We start from the raw sequence: 21,946 nt of genomic DNA on the forward strand, positions 1-21,946 counted from the left end.
ATTTAATTAAAAAAATCTAAAATTATTTTATAAAAAATGTTCTCAAATAATAGAAGAATAATCATTTGGGAGCTACTATTTTTTTTCACTTATTTTCTAAAAAATGGTAATAAATACTTGCTGTCTTAATAATATTCGGTTGCTAAATTATGGGAATATTCTAAGATTTTGCAAAAATATGGGTCTGCACAACCTACCTAGTGCAATAATTCATAACAAAATGTACATGTAAAATCATATACATGTAACGATTAACTCATTCCGTTTTATTCTGCGCCTTATTTATCAGGAGCTCAATGTAGCGATATATTTCCAAGGAGTATGTATTTAAAAAGGGTAATAACGAAAAGAAAAAGACATTATTATTACACTATAATGTCATTATATTATGAGCCCATAAATAAAACAACAATTTTTGCTCTCCTATAGAACCACCCTTCTAATCTAGTGCATATTTTTAAAGACGCCAATGGTGAGGGGAATTCAATATATATATGTATATTATTATTTTTTAAATCCAACCTTATTCTCATATCTTATATCTATCACGTGAAATCTCATCGTTTTGTTCATCCATTTTTCTCATTTATTAAAGCTGCTAATATTTCAATTGACACCTTGCTTTTCTATCACTACTTTCATATTCTAATTATTTTCCAGACGATCAACAAGAAAGTATGACAATACAAAAATATTCGTACGATGGTTTCTTGAATTTGCATAATGAACTACTAAACTCAAATGTGAGTATAACCCAAGAAATACAAACAAATAAAATGCTGGATGTTATTGAGCATCTTGATGAATATCGTGCTCACAATGATAATATATACGAGGTATTTACAAACTCGTGTTCATCTTTTGTAGAAAAAATATATACAGAAAACTTTTTAGGAATAAATAAGTCACTGGTGTTACTTAATGAACTATTAATAAAAGAAGTAAAATATTTATTATTAAATAAAAATGAATTAATATCAGAAAAAAATCAAATAGATGAGGAAAATTTTAAAAGAGACTTAGTTGATAAGTTATATGATGAATTTTTACAACAAGAAAAATCGGAAAAAGATCAAAATATATTACTTTATTTTAATAAAATTAATATGGCATATAAATTAAGAACCTTTATAGATTTATATTCTGCTTACACACCAGAAGCTCATGAAATAATATTAAGTTTAATACAAATAGATCCATCTAAAATCACTATAAACTATATTGCAATTTTAAATAATTTCGAACATATATTAAAATCAAGCGATCCATATATATTACTAAAGGATTATTTTATTGGAGATGAAAATATTATAAATATGTCTTTAAGAACATATTGGATATGTCTAAAAAATTTATATTTATATTTTATATCATACAATTCTCATATTTTACAAATATTAGGAGACGAGTTTAAAAATCGAATTTTTAAATATTTAGATAATGTTATATGCAAGAAAGAAAGTAGAATTATAAATAATGATAAATCAAATTATTTTCTTAATATGTATAATTTTTTTGATGCATTTTCATCTCTTATTATATCAAAAGTTTATAATTCGAAAGTTATTATTTTAAATGAAAATGGCATTCTTATATCTATACTTATGAATACCTTGCCAGACAGATTAATTCAATTAGTATCAAATAAATATTATTCTGATACTTTAATTCCTCATAGATTATTTTTAGATTTTGCTTATCTTTCAGTTCATAGTAAATTCTCTATTTTAAATTCGTTAAAAAATTTTGGAATCACATCTATAAGTATGAACAGTACTTTATTTCTTCCCTTTGATACTAAATACACCTTATCTAGTGAAAGTAAGTCTCATTAATATTTTTTATTATATATTTAGTTTCATCTTTTTATTTGTATATATACTAAATTTCTTTTTTGATATATTCACTATTCATCTTTTCATTAGCCACTGGCCTATCCACTCCTTCAGAAATCACAATAACTTCCGTAACTTCAAAGGAAAGTGCAACAATTAAAAAATCTATAAAGGAAGAAATATTAAATGATGCCAAAAAAACAAATAGTGATAAAGACAATCCTAGTTTAAATCGTTATAAAACTATTAACGATATTATTAAAGCATATGATGGATCTAATTTAGTAACTGAATATCATATATATAGATTAATGCTAGATATAGCTAAAGGGAATTTGAAAAATCTAAGTTTATTATTTTCTATAGAAATCATAAATTATATCGATGATCATTGTGAAGATGTATATATGGAAGACGATGAGTCAAATAATTATTCATCAAATGATAATGAAGGAAGCGATTATTCCAGGGATAAAAACAAAGAAGAAGAAGCAGAAGAAAAAAAAAATATAACAAAAAATATGGAGCATATATTGGAAAATGATATATCATATTATAATGATACAGATTTTCAATTTCATAATTTAAAAAAAAAAAAAGATGAACATAAAGATGAGTTGTATGATAAATCCATAGAAAACACTTCAAATAGCTATCTAAACGATAGTGAGGAATTAAAAATGTTATACCAATCTCTATCAAGGAATGAAAATCGTAGATCTGATAGTTTTAGTAAACAAATTGAAATAAATGAAAATGGAACTGATAATGGAAATGGAACTTATAATGGAGATGGGGCTCATAATGGAAATAGTAACGGAAATAGTAACGGAAATGATAATGGAAATGGTAATAGAAATGCTAGTTGGAGTATTGGTGAATATGTTGAGCCTATAGTAATAATAACCAAACGAACCCCTAAAGGGAAATTCAAATTAATAACAGCAAATAGTTCTCAAAATACGAGTAATTACACTAATTTAGAACCAAAAAACAAAGAGAAATCATCTAGTGAGAATAATGATAATTCGTCATCCCCTTCTAAATTATCTTTCTTAAATAACACGAGCACCTATAAACATATGATCGTGAATCAAAATGAAATACCAAATTACTTTTCAAATATAATAAACAGAAATGATGAAAAACCTTGCTCAATTAATCAGTGTAAGTTTAAGGTTGATAAACCATCAGATTATTCCGAAAATGTAACTGATCATTACACACCTCCAACAGAAATGAGTTTTAGTGAAAAAGCACATATAAAGAAAATTCCAGAAATTGAAAAAGAACAAAATGCAGATCAAAATCAAGACCATAGTATGACAACTGAGCAAAGTATGTCATTTAATGACCCATATGTAGTCATGGATACAGATAGCGATGTAGAAAATAAATTAAAAGGGTTATATGAATTTCCGGTAAGCCCATTTCAAAATATTAGTAAGGGGGATAATGGAAATATGGATAGTATAGACAACAAAGATACTAGCTTAAATTCTAATTCTACTACTAATAGTACTAATGATGATACATATTTTGAAAAAAATGCGAAGGAAATGCTAAACAGTGCAGTGTTTCTAAAAGATATATGTAAAAAAAAGAAAAAGATTTTAAATATAGAAAAATTAAGAAGTATTAAGGAATTAAAATATGATTTATTAAGAACAAAGTATAGTATATTATATAAGAATTTATTATTTTTAAACGACAAAAATTTAAAAAAAATATTTGAATCCACCTTTTTTGATTCTGATCAAATGAAAGATACTATTATTAGAATTATGTCTGTATATGAAATAGGAAATTTAAAAAATATTTTAAAAGTTAATATGAATGATTTAAATGAATATTTTTATCAATCAAAAAATATATTTAAAAATAAAAAAAAAATATTATCATTTTTTAGTTTAAATACTAGCCAAAATGTTATAAATAAAATAGAGACAAAATTATATTCTGTATTTACAATAGTATGGTTACATTATACAAATTATTTAAGAAAAATATTAGATATATTTTCACAAAATGAATTAAATGTGCTATCAAATATGTATTATACACTTATGGTAACTAATGAAGATAATCACCATCTAAGTCTTTTGAATTATTTCGGGTTTACAGATGTTTTTATTATGTATATATTATTTGTAGGATTAAAAAAAAATATTCACTATATAAATCAAAATAAGTCTTATACAATTCAAAATAAACAACTTAGAAATATAGATCCTATACAAATATCACGTGGGTATGATGGATATTATTATATATTTAAAAATGCGATTGCTACTAAGATTTTAGACTCAAGCCAAGGGATTAAGTATAAGATCAATGCTGGATTCACTCTGAATTTTTATACTGTCAAAAATATAGGTAATCCTTCCGTCCATATAAAATAAGCTTCTAATACATCTTCAGTATTGTATATTATGAAAGCACGTACACACATATATATATATATATACTTATTGACACATAATTCTCATTTGTCATTTTGTTTCTTTCATCTTTCCTTGCAGATAAATATAATTCCGAGAGCATGATAAAAATCAAATTTGAATTAAGCAAAGATAGAAAAATATCCGTATCGAAAAAAATTTTATATGCAATACTCGATCCCATAAAATATGAAGAATTCACATATAACAAAAGAGACAGTAATATAATTGAAAAATATCCATCCCTTGTAACATATAGAAAGCATATTGGAGATACTATTAATGATATATCTTCTTTAATTACTGCTATTATATGTGGAAAATTATATAAATTGAGCGCGATCAAAGCATGTATAGAAACAAAAAATGTTTTCCCACTCCTTAGTAAAAAAATTAATTCGATTATTGATAATTTTTATAACAATAGCATTAGTTTCAAAAACACTGCTTTTGTTTCAAACAAAGAATCCTATAATATTTTCAGCAATTTTTATAATAATCCAAAAATACGTAATAAATAAATTTTAAAAATAAAAGTTGAATAAGCTGTAGAATTATTCGATTTATATTTATGATGGGTTACCAATTTAGTCTTTTGTAAATGTTCAATTTTCTTACGACTTTATTGTTCTACTGTATTCTCTTCATTCTATTATTATTTTATCACTTTATTTTATTATTCATTATTTCATCTTTTTTCATGGCAAAAGTTATGGATACCTTGATTCAGCATCTAAAAGGAATGGCACAAGATATAAAAAGACTGTCTAACGAAAACCAAATAAGATATTATTTTTCCTTTGCTTACAATTTGATAAAGGTACATATACTAAGTGAAACGACCCCTGATAATGAAACAAAGGCTTATTTATTCTCGTTAGAAGAAACTATTTTTAAATACAAAATATACAGTCAAAAAATAGCTACTTCTATTGTTAAATTAAGTAGAAAATACCCAGGTATATAAAAATGATAAAACATTTTTTTTAGTTGCATAGATGTGCATGAAATAGTGTTTTATCTGTAATATAATTATCATATTTTCCAAGTATATATTATTTATATCATACTTTATTGGTATAATTTTCAACAAAATTGACTGCGGTGATGTTAACTTAAATTTTTTACACACATTTCTCTCCTTAGGCAATCAGAAATTTATAAAGACCATAAACACAATTTCTCTAATATTGTATAGAATAAATATAGAGGAACTTTCATCTCATGTTTCTAATAATGAGTATCCTGTGTTTCAAAATGAAATATTAATCCTCGATTTAATGGATATAATAAATATAGTTGTATTTTTTAATAAGGTATTAAATAAAATTATAAAAACTGATGAATTGGAAAAATTAGTAGATAAAGAATATATAATAAAAATTAATATAGATGAAATAATAATAATAGTTGAGAAAATATTCAATAAATGTGAAAATTACTTTTATGATATAATAGACAACACTATAAGAAATACAATAATAAATATCTTATTAAAAAAAATGAAACTTACATTTATTTATTATAAATATTTTTTTGATAATAATATTGAAGAACTATCATTAAAATTTATTAATAATTTAAAACAAAAGAAATCATTTATTATGTTTTATGAACCAAATAATTATTATTATCCAATTGAAATTTCTTATGGCAAAATAAAAGATTTTGAACAAATATTTTTTTTAGATTTAGTTGAATATAATTATTCTAATAATAAGACTTTTCATGATAAATATTCTATAGAAAGCAAAAAAAAAGAACCTAAACAAATTTTGTTAAAATTAATTAAAACTACTAAAAGTATATCTTTATTATATCATGTATTTAACATTCCTAAAAAATATAATGATAATCTTTTTGATACAATCTTTGATATTGTCAAACAATCTTCTGTCTATAATACATTTGTTCAGAAAAGTCGATTATGGGGGCACAATGGTAAGATATGTGTGTAAACCATGTTTTACGAAATAATACCATACACACATTTTACATATATACTACATGTTTCCTATATATATACATTCTTAACTTTCCTTCTCCACTTTTTAAACCCCCTTTGAAGTCCCTATAGAAACGCATTTTAAACTTTATTTTGCAAATTTTCAAAAATTAATTAGATACTATATAGAAAGTAACAAAATAGACAAGCTAATAAATTCCATGCTAATCTTTAACGAATCTGACATAAAGATAGAACATTTTCGAGAGGAGGATGAAAAAATAAAGAAAAATAAAAAAAATGATTTATATAGTTGCATAAAAGAACAATGGCTATATAAATACAATTTAAAAGATATGAAAATATATCTACCAAATATTAAATTAAGAATAAATTTGGACACACAAGATATAAAAGATTGTGTTAATAAAAATTCTAGTTATTCTCATTTAGGCAAACTAACTGATATTATGTTAAATATATTAGTTTATGAATTACATAATATTTTTAATGCGCAAAAAAAAATGAATTTATTATTTTCGACTATGGATATAGAAATGGAGGATATTAGTAGTAAATTGTTATTTAAAATAAATAATATATTAAATATTAAACAAAAAATATCCCTTTTTTATTATTCACAAAACGCTTTAATGCATTTTACTGAAATATTAAGTTATCATTATAAAGAAAATATAACATTATACTCAGAAAATTCCCAAAATGGCTATGATATGCATTCTTTTAAATCTCAAAAAAAAAAAGAAAATAGGAATAAACAAATTGTAATACTTAAGAAGGGGCATAGATTTAGAGTCTATGAACAAAACCCTATTTTCCAAAATGGTGTATATAGTTTGCAGAACGAGGGTAAGACACAAAAAATGGGAACATATTGTTTGCATATGTGATAAAATAAAATATACATACCATCATAATTCTTATACATATGCATATCACATTTTTTTTATTTAGCTTACTTTCTGATGAACCGCGAAAAGGTAATGCATATAATGGATTATCTTGAGTCTTTAGAAATACAATATTCAGAAACACAAATCTCAGCTATCGAAGATATACATTTAGTTATAACAAATAACATAAAAGATCCAATGGATGTTAATAGTATTCATAAAATGATTGAAGATTTAATAAAACATAAAGACGTTGGGTCATTAAAAACTAGTATATTAGAAAATTTGATTGATTTAAATATATTAGATAATAGAAATGATAGAGTTCGAAATAATTATTTGAATATATTGCATTTAGAAATATTTTCTTTATTTTCTTTTGGACCATATCATAATATATATAATTTATTGGACGAATTATTTTTATATGATAATAAATTATTAAACTGGTTCAAAAAATGGATAATGCTAAATAAGAATATAAATTATGATGATCATGATAATTTCAATCAATTGTTATTTATATCTTCTCTAAGATATATGATAAAATTATTGAGTGTGAACGATAATAAAAAAACGTTAGCAAAAAAGCACTTCAGGTATATACCTAAATTACATGACAAAAAAGAGGAGTCAAAATATATAGATTTAAACTCTGAAGAAGTTAAACCAAATTCAACTTTAAAAAACAAAATTAATTACAAAAAAGACAATTATAATATTGATATGGGTAAAATGTTTTTAAATCGTGTCAAAGAATATAGAATTAATTCCAATCTTCGAGATAAAATTTTAGAAGAATTGGACAAATATAAATTTTCTATATCATTAGATCATTATAAGCAAGATTATTATTTTTTATCTTTAGTAGGTTTAGGTTATTCATATATTAACAAATTTAGTGAATTAAAATTGGGTTTATATAAACCTGTTAATATTACATTAAAAAAGTTGTATAATCTATTTTATATTACTGAATTAATAGAAAATGTGAATACATTTGTAAATGTGATTGTAAATATTTATAAAAACATATTTTATAACAATAGTAAATATATAATTGTCGATGGCCAAATAAAATTAAGTAAAGAAAAAAAAGAAGAATTAGCTAAATTTATATTATTAGAAGAGAGTATAAATATCGAATGCCTACATAATCGCAAAGGGCATAAGTTTTTTACTCATGACAATTCTGATGATACAAATTATTCATTGTCTAATAATGAATATTATTTAAATTATATAATAAAAAATGTATGTGATTTTTTCTATTCTGTTTTTAATTGTTTTCATGATAATGCTTGTTTTTCAAAAAATGAAAAATATGCTAAAAATATTATAAATACATACCTCAAAAAAACGGGATTCCAAAAAAACATGATATGGCTGATGCCATTTTTATCAAATCATTTTAAAAGTTCATTAGTTATATTATACATAGAACCGAATGATACAATTACTTTATATAAATATCAAGATAATACATCTACAGAGTTTAGCATACAAATATTAGTTCACAATGGTAAAATGTCTTTAATACTTCCTACCTATTTTATATACACAAATATACTATATATGACTACTAAAATATTTGTAGAAAATGAAAGACATATTAGAAGTGTTTCAAATATTAACACTAATAATAATGACTCCACTGATATAATTAATAGCAACATGGAGCCGTTGTACAGAACAGTTCAAAGGTGCAAATTAATAAGTGATGAATCTATAATAAACACACAAAAAGCAAATCATTACTATAATACTTACTTTGATATTATCGAATACAAATTAAATGCACTTGTTTCTAACAAAATTGGATTATACAACTTCTTAATATCTATAAGAGAAGATATATTAAATTTTAAATATTTTTTGTTTTATAAAAATTTAATACGATTTTTAAGATTGATGGATATACTCCTAGAAGTACTAAGTTCAAATATGCAAATATATTCTGACTTTATATATTTTCAAGACATATTAAATACACCTAGCAGTTTAATAGAAAGTTCTATTAGTAATATAATAACGTTTTTAGAAAAAGAAAAGTTTGACATTTTCAACAGAGATCAGAAAAAAAAATATTATGATATATTATTAGATTATTATAATAATTATTATTATAAAACCGGAGTGTATTTAAAACTACTTGATTTTATTTTGAATAATATTAAAAAGGATTTAGAAATGAATCCAGATTTTGTTATTATTGATCCGAATAATAAACATGAACAAAATACTAAGCAAAGAAAAATCCAGATGCTCAAAAATTTTGAAGATTTAATTATTTGTGAGCATATAAAAGTTGTATATAATATTATGAAATATGTAGAAATTTATATAGACAATATAATTAATAATGTTATACATAAGACAGAAAAAGAAAATAATGAAAAACCCTCATTAAATAAAAAAAAAATATTACGAGAATGTTGCTTAAAATATGATTACAATGAATTAGGAGCCACAGAATTAACAAAAAAGTATTTTTTTGAATTGGAAAGAAGACTCATAAAAATTCTGAACTATTCAGAAAATTTGCAAAAATTATCGAATGAAGAATTGGATTACGAAGAATGGTATTCTATTGCATCTAAGTTACAATTAGAAAAATTTAAAAATAATGAATTAATATATTTAAAAATTTTGAATCAAGATATTTTTTGGAAGGATGGAGCTAAAAAATGTACCTCAGGATATCTAAAGAGGTTGAAAGCAAAGGAATTATACATAGATCCCAAAACTGTGAAACTTCTGAAAAGCCCTAAAATAGTCTTTTCTGAATATAAAGATACTATTTACAAGTCTAAAATTGTCAGAAAGGGAAGAAATTCTAATTCACTGAATAATACAACAGATGAAAATAGCAATTCTTTTAGTTTGAAAATGATAAACAATAAGCAACACGCCATTTCCCATTTATGGGAATTTATAAATATTGAGATTTGCATTAATGGAAGTAATAGCAATTTTGAAGATATAAAATATAAATTAAAAAATAATAATAATTTTTTAAAATATATGAAAATATTAACCGAAGAAGAAATATATAAGTTATTCATTGCAATAATAACATTTCATAGACTTATTGAATCAATAGATGAAAAAATTTTTAATAAATATAAAGGTTATAGAATTAGTAATATGATATTTAATGAATTAATAGATAGAGGCATATATATAGCTGGTGATTCATTAATATCAAGAGAATATGTCGAATCCATATTTGTTTATAATTTATGGAAACAAAATATAAAATATGTTAAGGTTAGTAATGTATTAATTAAATCACCAATTCCTGTGAAATATGCAAATTATTATTCGTCGTCTATAATATTTAAAACACTTCGATTTGTTTATTCAAAACCCAAATTTAAAATTAAATTAATAAATATGTTATCTCATATTATATATAATATTTTCGGATTAGATACTACTAAAAAATATATAATTAATACAATTTCATCTGAAGGAATATTAAGAGGTGGATTTGATATTATAAGACAGGTTCTATTAAAATCAAATGTAGGGCTTGATGGACTTATTACTATGTATTCTTCAGTTTTTATAAATATGTATTATATTGTTGAAAATTGTTATATACAAGATATTATTGAAAATATAGATTATAGACGCATGTTCTCAAATATATTTTTTTTATTGCATAACTCAATAGAAGAATGTTATATTAAAATATTATTAAACTTAATCTTCGATAATTCAAATCTTTTAACATTTGTAAATAAGCATGATATAAAAGTAAAAGACATTATTTTAAAATTTAAAAGAATTTTTTTACTTAACTTTGGAATATATATAAATTTTTTTCAACACTTATATGATAATATTGAGGCGAAATTTATAACATACATAAAATATTATGTTACCAAAATTCTAAATGATTTATTGCCAATTAACATTAATACGATTGAAAAATTTTTTCATACTGAAAAAGAAAATATTAATTTACTAGAATTTGTTTCATTTCATGATGAAGAAAATCTTCTACTTATTTATACAAACATTATTACCCTTGTAAAATATGAGCCTTTTATTCAAAAATTTAGAACAAAGGCAATTAATAAGCATAAAGAGTTTTTTTCGAAATCTAAACAAATAGAAGTATCGAAAGATTCTCTTATTGATATTATGTATAAAAAAGCAAATGAAATTGCTAATTCTAAAAAAATATTTTTTTTAAAAAGACATATTAAGAATAATCACAATCAAAATAAAGATAGAATATCGACTGATACTCAAAATGGTTCACTTACTACTACTAAAAGTGATCAAAATGATAAACACGATAAATCTGTGAAACAGCCGAAATTGGAAAATTCACTACCTTCCAATAGAAATACAAATCCCAAAGGAATAGAAATATATAATATTGTCCAAACAGATGCATATAGAACATTGAGTTGCTTAGAAAAAATGTTTATATATGCCTTTGATATTTATAATAATGATAATTCATCAAAAAATAAGATAAAAATATGTAGTTCTTTGCACACCTATGATTGGATAAAAGAAATATATAGAGTTATAATACAAAAAACAAATAACATTGAACATAGTGTATATGGATATACTCACTATCTCCAATTGTTTACAAAAATTAATGGGCTCATATGTGAAGTAAATTTTAAAATTAACATGCATGGAAATGTAGAAAAAAGCAAATATATATATTTTTTAACTAAAAAAAAATATAAAAATTCAATAGTAAGTTATAATGTATTTAGAAGAAATAATCAATTATGTTTTCTACTTATTGAACATAGAACCGAGAATGATAAAAATATCCATATATGCTATGATGCAGAAATTATACCCTTTTACAAAATTAATAATGTTTCCAAATATTTTAATGATTCTTTTACAAATATAAATAAACTACAGAGAAAAGGGGAAAGACATGAAGCTGCAGGAACTAATAAAAATGAAAACTATAAATATCCATTCAACTTGATTAATAAAAACAATACATCCCCAAAACATAAAAGCGATGACCTAGTACAAGAAAATACGCATTCAGAAATGGATCAACAAAAAAGCGATAAAAATAAGAATGAGCATATTTCACAAATAAATAATCAGGAGTATAATTACCCTAAAAGAGAAAATGGTTATGAAGAAGATAAAAATATTTCACGAAAAGGTTTCCATCCTCGTGGAACTAAGCCGAAGAAAATAATTGTAAATAAAATTAAAAGATGGAGAGAGAATGTTAACAATAAAGCTGAAAAAAAGATACTAAATACTACTTTTAAAGGTGTTAAAAAACCTTTAAAATATACAGCTACAAAACGAGGTAATAGAAAATTTAAAAAAATTGAAAAAGACAAAGATTTAAACACCGAATACGGCAATATAGAAAAAATTAACAATGCCCTAAAACATTTCAATGATAAAAAAATTATTAACCAACTGCTAGAATTTGAATATTTTCATTCTAATAAATGGTCATCAAATATATTTAATTTAACTATTGATACAATGAATGGGGATAACGAAAATATTAAACTTATTTTAGAGGTTGGAAATTATAATATTAAAATTTCATACCAAGTATATTTTAATAGTTATAATAATAAAGAGTCTTTTCATGAATTAACTAGTTTTATTAATAAAAATATCATAAGAAGTGCCATAACAAAAAAGTTAAAGAAATATTCCAAATTAAATTATATTATTAAAAACATATTTATTCATAATAAAAATATTAGAAATGTATCCTACGAAAAAATAAATACACATTTTAAATCGGGTATTACCAGTTTAGAGAGAAAAAATATAATTAAAAATTTATATCCAAAATATAGTCAAATATATCAAAGAAATATAAGAGAACAAGCAAACAAACACAGCAAAGGAAAAGAAAAAATTGAAACAGATACTCAAGTTTTAGAGATACTAAGATTTGCATGGTATAAAAACAAATACGAAAGAAACACATGTACGTTATTAGTAGTCAAGTCAATTACACCCCTTATATTAAAAGGAGATTATAACCATGACACTTGTAATACAAATGAAAATATTGAAAACGTGATGAAATTTATTGAAAAGACAGAAATCAAAGCCGAACGTAATTATGGTCAGGAGTTTCACAATGCCGATGATGATGGACTAAACATTCAAAGCAAGGACAGAAACGAAGAAAGTGAAAAGAAGAGTGATAGTGACAGCGGAAAAAGTGAAAACACGAGCGATAGTGACAGCGAAACAAGTGAAAACGAAAGTGATAGCGACAGCGAAAAAAGTGAAAGCGAGAGTGGCAGTGATAGTGAAAAAAGTGAATATGATAGCGGAAATGAAAGTGATGTCGACAGCGAAACAGAGAATGATGGTGTGCCCCAAATGAAGCCGAAAATAGACATAAAATATAAACGACATAAGAAACCAAAAGTACAAAAAATTAAAAAAAACTATCAGGAAGAAAACTATTTTTCAAACTATGAAGAATATTTTAATAAAATATACACATTAAGTGAGGAAGAAAATTTTTTTATAAAAAGAAGAATGGACAAACAAACAGCAATGATAAAATATAGACTTATATTATTATCTATAATAATAATTAAAAGCAATAATTTGTATACAATTAAAAAAATGAATAGTATTAGTAATGAATATTTAAGGGATAAATATCAAATGTATAAAAATATTGAATATAACCAAAAGCATTTATTCAGTAAAAAATATGTCTATATTGAAAATAAGCATTATATAACAAAAAAAAAGTTGGAATGTTTAATGGAGTTAGAATTTTATAAAATTTTAAAAATATCCTTAGAAAAAAATAATATTTTACAACAATTTCTTAATGATTTAACTGTTGAAGTTTCAGAAATAAACAAATATTTTTATAAGCATAATTATACAAGTAATTCGAATATTCATTCTTCTAGTTTTTATTTAGATCAGTTAGAAAATATCAAATTTTTATGTCCGATTTTATACGAGTTAAAAAACAAGGAAATAATTGATTTGAAAAATACTTCTAATATTGATAGTTCAATAAAATTAACTGAGAATGAAAAGAAAAATCAATTAATTGAATGTGAAAAAAATGTTGGTTTTTTTGGTAGTAATATTTCTTTTTTCGGTAAGCCCTTAGATGACTTTATAGGAAAACATCGTATTCAAAATATTGCAATGTTTTCTTATGAATGTGAAAAATCTGTTTTTAATGGAAAAAATTTAAGCGAATTAGATAGTTATCATAAAAATTTTTGTATAAATACTATTCAAAATGAACTAAAAAACGATGATAAGCAATTTGGTAATATTAACACCGATTGGGGAGATATGCTATTTAATGTATTTTCTTCAAAAAAAAATAATAGTAATGCAGGTTATAATTACAATGAAATAAAATGCTTTGGATTTGCAGACAAAGATGAGCTAAAAAAATATGAGAAAAAAAAAGGAGCAAAATGCCAAATCGACATTTTAAATAAAACTGTTAATGTTTTACAAAATCTTATTGATAAATATTATACAATAAAAAAAGACGGTATACATAATGGAAATGCATATAGTGTATATGTATTATATAAAAATATATATATTGTTATGTTATACAAATTAATGTATGAAGTACGATCATTTAATCCCATGCGTATACAACAGAGATTAAATCCAGTAGGGAATAACTATACTAAATTATTATATAAAAAAAATAAATCGTCTAATTTTGCAAAACAAATTTTTGAAAAAACAAGTACCTTATATTTAGAAATAGAATTAATATATAATGAACATGATTTTTTAAGAAATGTCCATTTTCCTAGCGAGTCAGTAGATATACTTATGCATAACCACAAGCCATTTAGTGAAGATGCGTATGGATATGGATTATCAGAAAATCCTAATAAAGCACTTAATGAAGGTGAAGAAAATACAAAATTATACTTTTTTTTTGTTCTTTCTTTATTAGGCCATTATCCAGAAATACAAAAATATATTTTACAGGCTTCTGAAAATGTGGACATGATTTACAACTTGTTAGACATAAATCTTGATGATATACAAAAAAATAAAAATATAGGAAGCCAAAAAAAAAATCCTAAATATGATCATTTGAGAAATGCGCAATCAGAGCAAAATATTTATTCGGATGATCAAAGTGAATCAAAAGAAAAACTACAGAAACAAACAAGTAGTGGGGAAAAGAGTTTTTTTTCAAACCCGTATGCAGCTGCGTATAATTATTTATTCCCCGAAGGAAATGATCAAGGGAAAGAGAATGATAAAACAAGTGGAGAAGGAAACAAAAAGGAAAAGCCTAAAATAGAAGATTTTATTTGGATGGAGAAAGATCAAATAGACAACATTAAAAAATTAATAGTAGAACATAAATTAGTAGATATATTTATAAAAGGAAAAAATTTAATAAATTTTAAAAGTTTTTTACAAAATGATAATTATTTGGAAGCATTTAAAAATTCTTTAGAAAATGAATTAAAAAAAAAAGATTTTTGTCACCATTTTATTAAGACAACTCCATCATTTAGTTTCAATAATTATCATGTTCCTCATTTATTATTGTTTGCATTTTATTATGGATTTTCTGATATTATAAGAACAAGGAGTCCATATATAAATTTAGAGTATAGTATAAGCAGAACAATTGATAAAAACAAATATATATATTCATATAGAACTAAAAATTATATTAATTTTAATTTAGAGCAAGAAAAAAGAGATTTACTAATTAAAATATATGAACAAATTGCAAGGTTTACTTATAAATCGGCTTTACAACATATATATAATAATAATAATAGACAAATTTTATTTGAATTTAATAAAACTCAAAGTGAGCAATTAAAAGATATTATAAATACTAGTATCAGCAAAAGAGATGATATAAATATGTACACCAAAAATAATATAAAAGAAATTACAAATGTTATTAAAATATTTGTTGAAAATTATATTTTAGTTTTAAATAATTATCCATCTAATTTTGGTCTTAGTAAGCATTCCTCCTTATACGACAATTTTGTCAAAAATATTAAAAAGTTCTTTTTTTCATTTAACCAGCAAAACAATATAATACATATTATTACACAAAGAGATATTTATTATAATAAACAAGTAATTAAAAATATAAAATATAAAGAAGATATTACTAATATTATTAAGCGACTTTTAGATTTTGTATTATTAGCATCTGCAAGACCATATGATACCAATACTAATATTAAGAATGATACATGCTTAAATGAAAAATTGTCTATAGGGAAAAGAAATGCTATTAATATTTCTAATGTTATTTCAGATATTAGCTCTAATATTAGTCCCCATTTGCCTCAATCCTCTACTATTAACCCACCTTCAAATATAGACACTGCAACTACTAGCAATGCAAATTTTAGGCATATAAAAAATGTTAACGGACAGCAATACAGCTTTTTGGAGGAAATGCATGAAGAAGATATTGACAAAAGTTATTCACAAAATAATATTTTATCCAAAAATGAAATTAATTCATTAAAAGTAGTAAAAGATAAAATATATAGTTTTTCTGAAGATCCAAGAAAAATTAAAAAAAAAATTGTAAGCAAAGCAGACCTAAATAGTAGTGTAGAAGAAAGTAACACCAATAGTAAAGGTAGAAATCTCAAATGTTTCGTATTGGTAAATTATTTATATCGAAAAATTCAAAATGTATACTCAGGTTTAATGGATAAAGCTATTTCTTATACATTTACTTACGGATTTGATTTGCTCGTAAAAAATAGTATATATCTTTATGACCAAAAAAAAAGTCTTGTATATAAATATATAATTTATTATGTTAAAATGTATGTTATTCAAACTTTAGATATGATATTTTTAGTTGTACGTGATTCAGAACTTAATGTTCCCTTAACAAATGCAGATTCAATTAAGAATAGTATATTCGACATGTGCTTATTTAATATCCAAAGTTTATCGGTTCTATCAAAAAATATATTAAATGTTATAAGTGAAAAGGAAATAGAACATATTCTATCCGATTTATTTACAATTATACATATAAATTATACAGGAAATTCAAGATTTATTGAAAATTTAATTAAAAATATTAATCTAGCTTTATCAAAAAACATAGCATTAAAAAAAATGTTTGGAGATTTTATATCATATCTTTCCATTTCGTCTATACAAACATTTGAATTGTTTTTTCATTCAGAATATAAACAAAAATTAATTAGTATTATTATTACATTCCTTAATAAAATATCAAAAACAATATCAAATATATTAGAAGAATCTTTTTTCCAGTCTTATATTTGCACAAATATAATTAGGTTAGGGGAATCATTTATAAGTGAATTTAATGAAGAAAATACTGTCTATCGATTTTTAATGGATATTGGAGACATTAATTTTATGGATATTATTATTTCTTATGCATATAAATATTTTCCAAAAATTGTAAATGACTTTATGCAAGACTAATATTTTCGAAAAAAAAAACATAAAAGTTTTCTTTCTTAACTATTTTTTTGTGGGATAAATGTACTTCTCTTTGAAGAGCTTGAATAGATCATATATCCCCATTTTTATAACGAGTTTTGATAACTTATTTATGCATTATTTGTTTGCATTTTTATATTATAATTTTTTTTTCGTATTAATTTAATTTTAAATTAGTTACAATATACTATATACATGTATTCACACATATGGAATTTATAATATATGTGTGAATATAAATATACAGATATAATGGCTAGTTTACAAAAATTACATAAATGCATTTAATTATATAATAATTAAACACATGACATGCAGCAATACGCTCCCACACTTATATGTAATTACGAAACGCTATAATTTTAATAAATTTATTCGAGAAAAAAAAAAAAAACTCACATGAAGTGACATTTTCTCAAACAGTTTTTTTTTTTTTTTTTTTTTTTATACGTTTTTAAAAATTGCAATTGTCTTTTATTAATTGCACCTTTTCTTCTATCACGTATAAAAACAATAGCATCAATAGGATCCATACCAAATTCAATAAGAACAACAGAAGCTAATACTGGAGCTCTACCTAATCCTGCAACACAATGCACTGCGACTGAACAATTGTTTTTAATTACATTATTTACTATATCAAGCCAACTATTAACTATATCAGCAGTCGGGGCATCTCCATCTGGAAATATTAATTCATGCACATTTATACCGGCTTGTTTTATTTCTTCATCATCATATGTTCTTTCGCATGTTCGTACTAAATCTGTTACATTATAATTTCTCATCTCTTTGATATATAATGGCAATAAATCATTAGTAGGGGCATCTAAAATTAAAATTTTTATTTTCCCATGTTCAATCCTAGTGGGGTGATTTAAAACCGGATTCAAATAATCCATATTAAAATTCATATTTCCATAATATTGTTCTATTTCAAAATATTTTTTGTTTACATAGTTAACATGCATATCACAATTACACACGTTGCTTCCGGAATATTCCTGGTTGACTCTGCATTGAGGGTTGTGTAATAATCCATTATTAAAACGGGCAGCCATTTTGCGAAAATTAAAAAAAAATAAAAAAAAATTAAGATTGCTTATATATTATTTTTTTGTCTTCTTGTATTTCTGTTTATAGTGCAAAATATGCAGACTTTGGAACTAGTGTATGCATTCCAATGAAATAAGTATACATATAAATCTAGAAGCCTATACGCATATGACAATGATCCACTTATGGAATCCAAATAATCTGTATCACTAGAGAAATTTCTTAAATACAAATCAATTCAAATTATATTCCTCCATATATTCACCAAGCAAGACTAATATAAATATATATAGCTAGATAGTGGGCTAATATAAAAAAATATAAAATAATTGGGAAGCATTGATAAAAATAAAGAGGTAGTCAAAATAATTGGACATAAATATTCTAAAAAATGAATCCAATATAAATTATAATAAAACGGGGGGTGTATATATTAAATAAAAGTCAAAGCGATTTTTAGAAAAAAAAACATGTTATATTTTTTTATGGATCCTTGAAATGACATAAACAATCATATAAACAAATATACACAAATCGATGACCATATAATATGAAATAGTTATTACTACTAATTAAAGTATATCAAATATTTACATAAGTATATATACGTGTGCGATGATCTTAATTAGTTGCCTGCTTATATATACTTTTGAAAATAGTGTATGGATATATGTATATACAAAGTTATATTTTTATGTATTTAACACACATATGTGTATTTCGAAATAATATGATGATTAATATTATCGAAAAAACAAATAAAATACAAGCACGCGTATATACGAATGTATTAATATAAATAATATGTATTTAAATATGCTTAATAAAAATACAGGCGTGTAATTATATATATATAAGCAGGCCAAAATATTAATAATGTAAAATTTATTCAAATTTTTTATATACTAAAAATATATATATAAATGCAATGCATAACAATCTTATAATTATTATATATCACTTTTTAACTACATTCCCCTTTTCAAAATATTTTTTTATAATAGATTAACAATTACAGATATTTTACAATACTATGAAGAATACACTAAATCATTGTAAAAATATAAATACTACCATCAAATTAACAACTACACATATATGCATATATACAGTATTATTATGCATATCTGAATATTATGTATAATTTATTATGCATTTATCTATATATTGTTTCATGCAAATACGTAGAAGGGGATGCTTAAAATTATGTAGATTCGTGGGGGCATAAATATGTACTTAATATATTAAATGAATTTTAAGGTAGAATTATAAATGAATATATAAATATTAAAATATTTACTTATATATAAGTAATTCAAATAAATATTCGATAATTTGTATATAAATAATTAGATATGTATATATATATGTGTTTTAAATATGTAATTATAATTTTACTACTCCTAGAAGCAGTGCGGTTTGGCACACGCACTGTAAATATAAATAGTTCACATTTCCGCAAATAATAAAATGGTTTTATACTTCTTCTAAATTTATTTTTTCATATGATACATATAAAATGTAATTCGCTTGTTTATAAATGAATGAATATATATATTGTTTATTCTGCAAATGATATTTATATGACTTCAAATTATTTCTAATCTACATATATATATTAATATTTTTTTGATAATTTAAAAATCTTTTTATTTTAAAAAATTATGATAATAATGTAATAGATATAATATGTTTAAATCTTGATTTTTATAATAACATTTGTGGTATTATTTATGAATAGGAAAAATATATGCTTCAATAACTTTTATTAAATAGTATGTATATAAGTTTGTTTTTTGTAATCTGCCTTGCAATTACCTCAATATAATGTATATGTATAGGACGTATCAAATTAATCTATATTTTTATATAATTATTCATTCTCTTATTTATTATTTACAAAATTATATTAATGTTTCCCTTTGTTTTTTAGGGATGCTGTGTTTATTACTTATTCAATTTGTGCTTATGTAAATAATTTTTATAATTTTCTCATTATCACACTTCAATGAGTTAATAAATATGTATATAGATATATTATGTATTATATAAATTTAAGTAATAATTTGTTTTCAGATAGTGACGCAACTAACGGTATGGGGATCATAACATGATAAAAAATATTATTCTAACTTCATATCTTCTATAGTAAAAGTTTAATGGATTCAGAGTTTAACATGCTTTTTATTGTTATTCATATACTTTGTTATTTCTTGTCCTTTATCATATTTTATATTTTCACGAAAAAAAAATCCTTTTATTTTTTTATCCTTTTTGATGCTATGGCATATCTCTTAACATACTTTCTTTTAAATATATTTTTTTCCGATTTTAGAAAACAGAATTTGAATTTTCTTTGTACATAAAAATGTTTTTATGTATTCCTTGTTTCCATTTAATTTATTTAGAAACGGATCTGAAGCAGCTGAAATTTAAGTCTTCGGAAAATCTAAATATGATTTTATGCATATTAGGTAGTATGAGTATTATATATATTATGGTGGATTGAATAGAAGTTTTCTTGAATATTTATTGAGGAATATGCGGGAAGGGGGCCTATGTATTTATTTTTATATATGTTTATTAATATGGATATCCAATAAAAAAAATATATATTATATTAAACTTGAATAAATATAAATTGTTATATAATAAATTTTGTAGTAATATATATATTTTATGTTGACTATATTACTGTTTTATGTTTTTTGAAACTTTTTATTTTTGGGCAATTTACTATCGAAAGAATGATGATACATGACTTTCTTCCTTTTCTTTTTGTTTTTTTTCATAATTTGTATTCAAAACAATGCTATATTACTTTTTCTGATTTTAATATTTTTTCATTTAAATAAATTATGATATATTGTTATCTAAATATATGTTAATAAATATAAATGTTGCTTATATTATATGCCTATTCGTTTGTATTGAAAAAAATCGAAAATTACGCATAAATATCGATGATTTATATTTTTCCTTTCAAGAATATATTTATTTGTATATTTAACTTCAAATTTGTAATATTTTGATTTCTTATTTTATATAATTTTAAAGTTTGATATGTATATACTTAAATATATATATCTGATATGTTATATTATTTATATAAGATAATTTTTATATGTATTGTTTGCATATTATTTGCAATTATAATATTAGTATATTATTATCTATGCTATATATATTGTTTGAATTGTATAATTGATTATTTTTATTTTTGAATGCAAAAATAGATAGAGTTTGTTTTAAATTAGCAAATAATTATTGTTTTTT

The 21,946-nt window shown here is 22.7% G+C and overlaps 2 protein-coding genes across 2 annotated transcripts; one reads left to right on the forward strand and one right to left on the reverse strand.

Moving 5' to 3' along the window:
* Nucleotides 1–677: 677 nt before the first annotated feature.
* PCHAS_0909700 (conserved Plasmodium protein, unknown function) lies at nt 678–17,596 on the forward strand (the record flags this gene model as incomplete). The annotated part of the gene is made up of 7 exons (XM_016798068.1): nt 678–1,821; nt 1,926–4,211; nt 4,358–4,786; nt 4,987–5,235; nt 5,423–6,217; nt 6,345–7,091; nt 7,197–17,596. The coding sequence occupies 7 exons, from the start codon at nt 678–680 to the stop codon at nt 17,594–17,596; spliced, it is 16,050 nt and encodes a 5,349-aa protein (XP_016655326.1).
* Nucleotides 17,597–18,009: 413 nt separating this feature from the next.
* PCHAS_0909800 (protein tyrosine phosphatase, putative) lies at nt 18,010–18,675 on the reverse strand (the record flags this gene model as incomplete). The annotated part of the gene is made up of 1 exon (XM_739643.1): nt 18,010–18,675. One exon carries the CDS (start codon nt 18,673–18,675, stop codon nt 18,010–18,012), a length of 666 nt encoding a protein of 221 aa, XP_744736.1.
* Nucleotides 18,676–21,946: the final 3,271 nt, after the last annotated feature.

The sequence above is a fragment of the Plasmodium chabaudi genome, assembly GCF_900002335.3.
Source record: "Plasmodium chabaudi chabaudi strain AS genome assembly, chromosome: 9".
Classification (NCBI taxonomy): domain Eukaryota; phylum Apicomplexa; class Aconoidasida; order Haemosporida; family Plasmodiidae; genus Plasmodium; species Plasmodium chabaudi.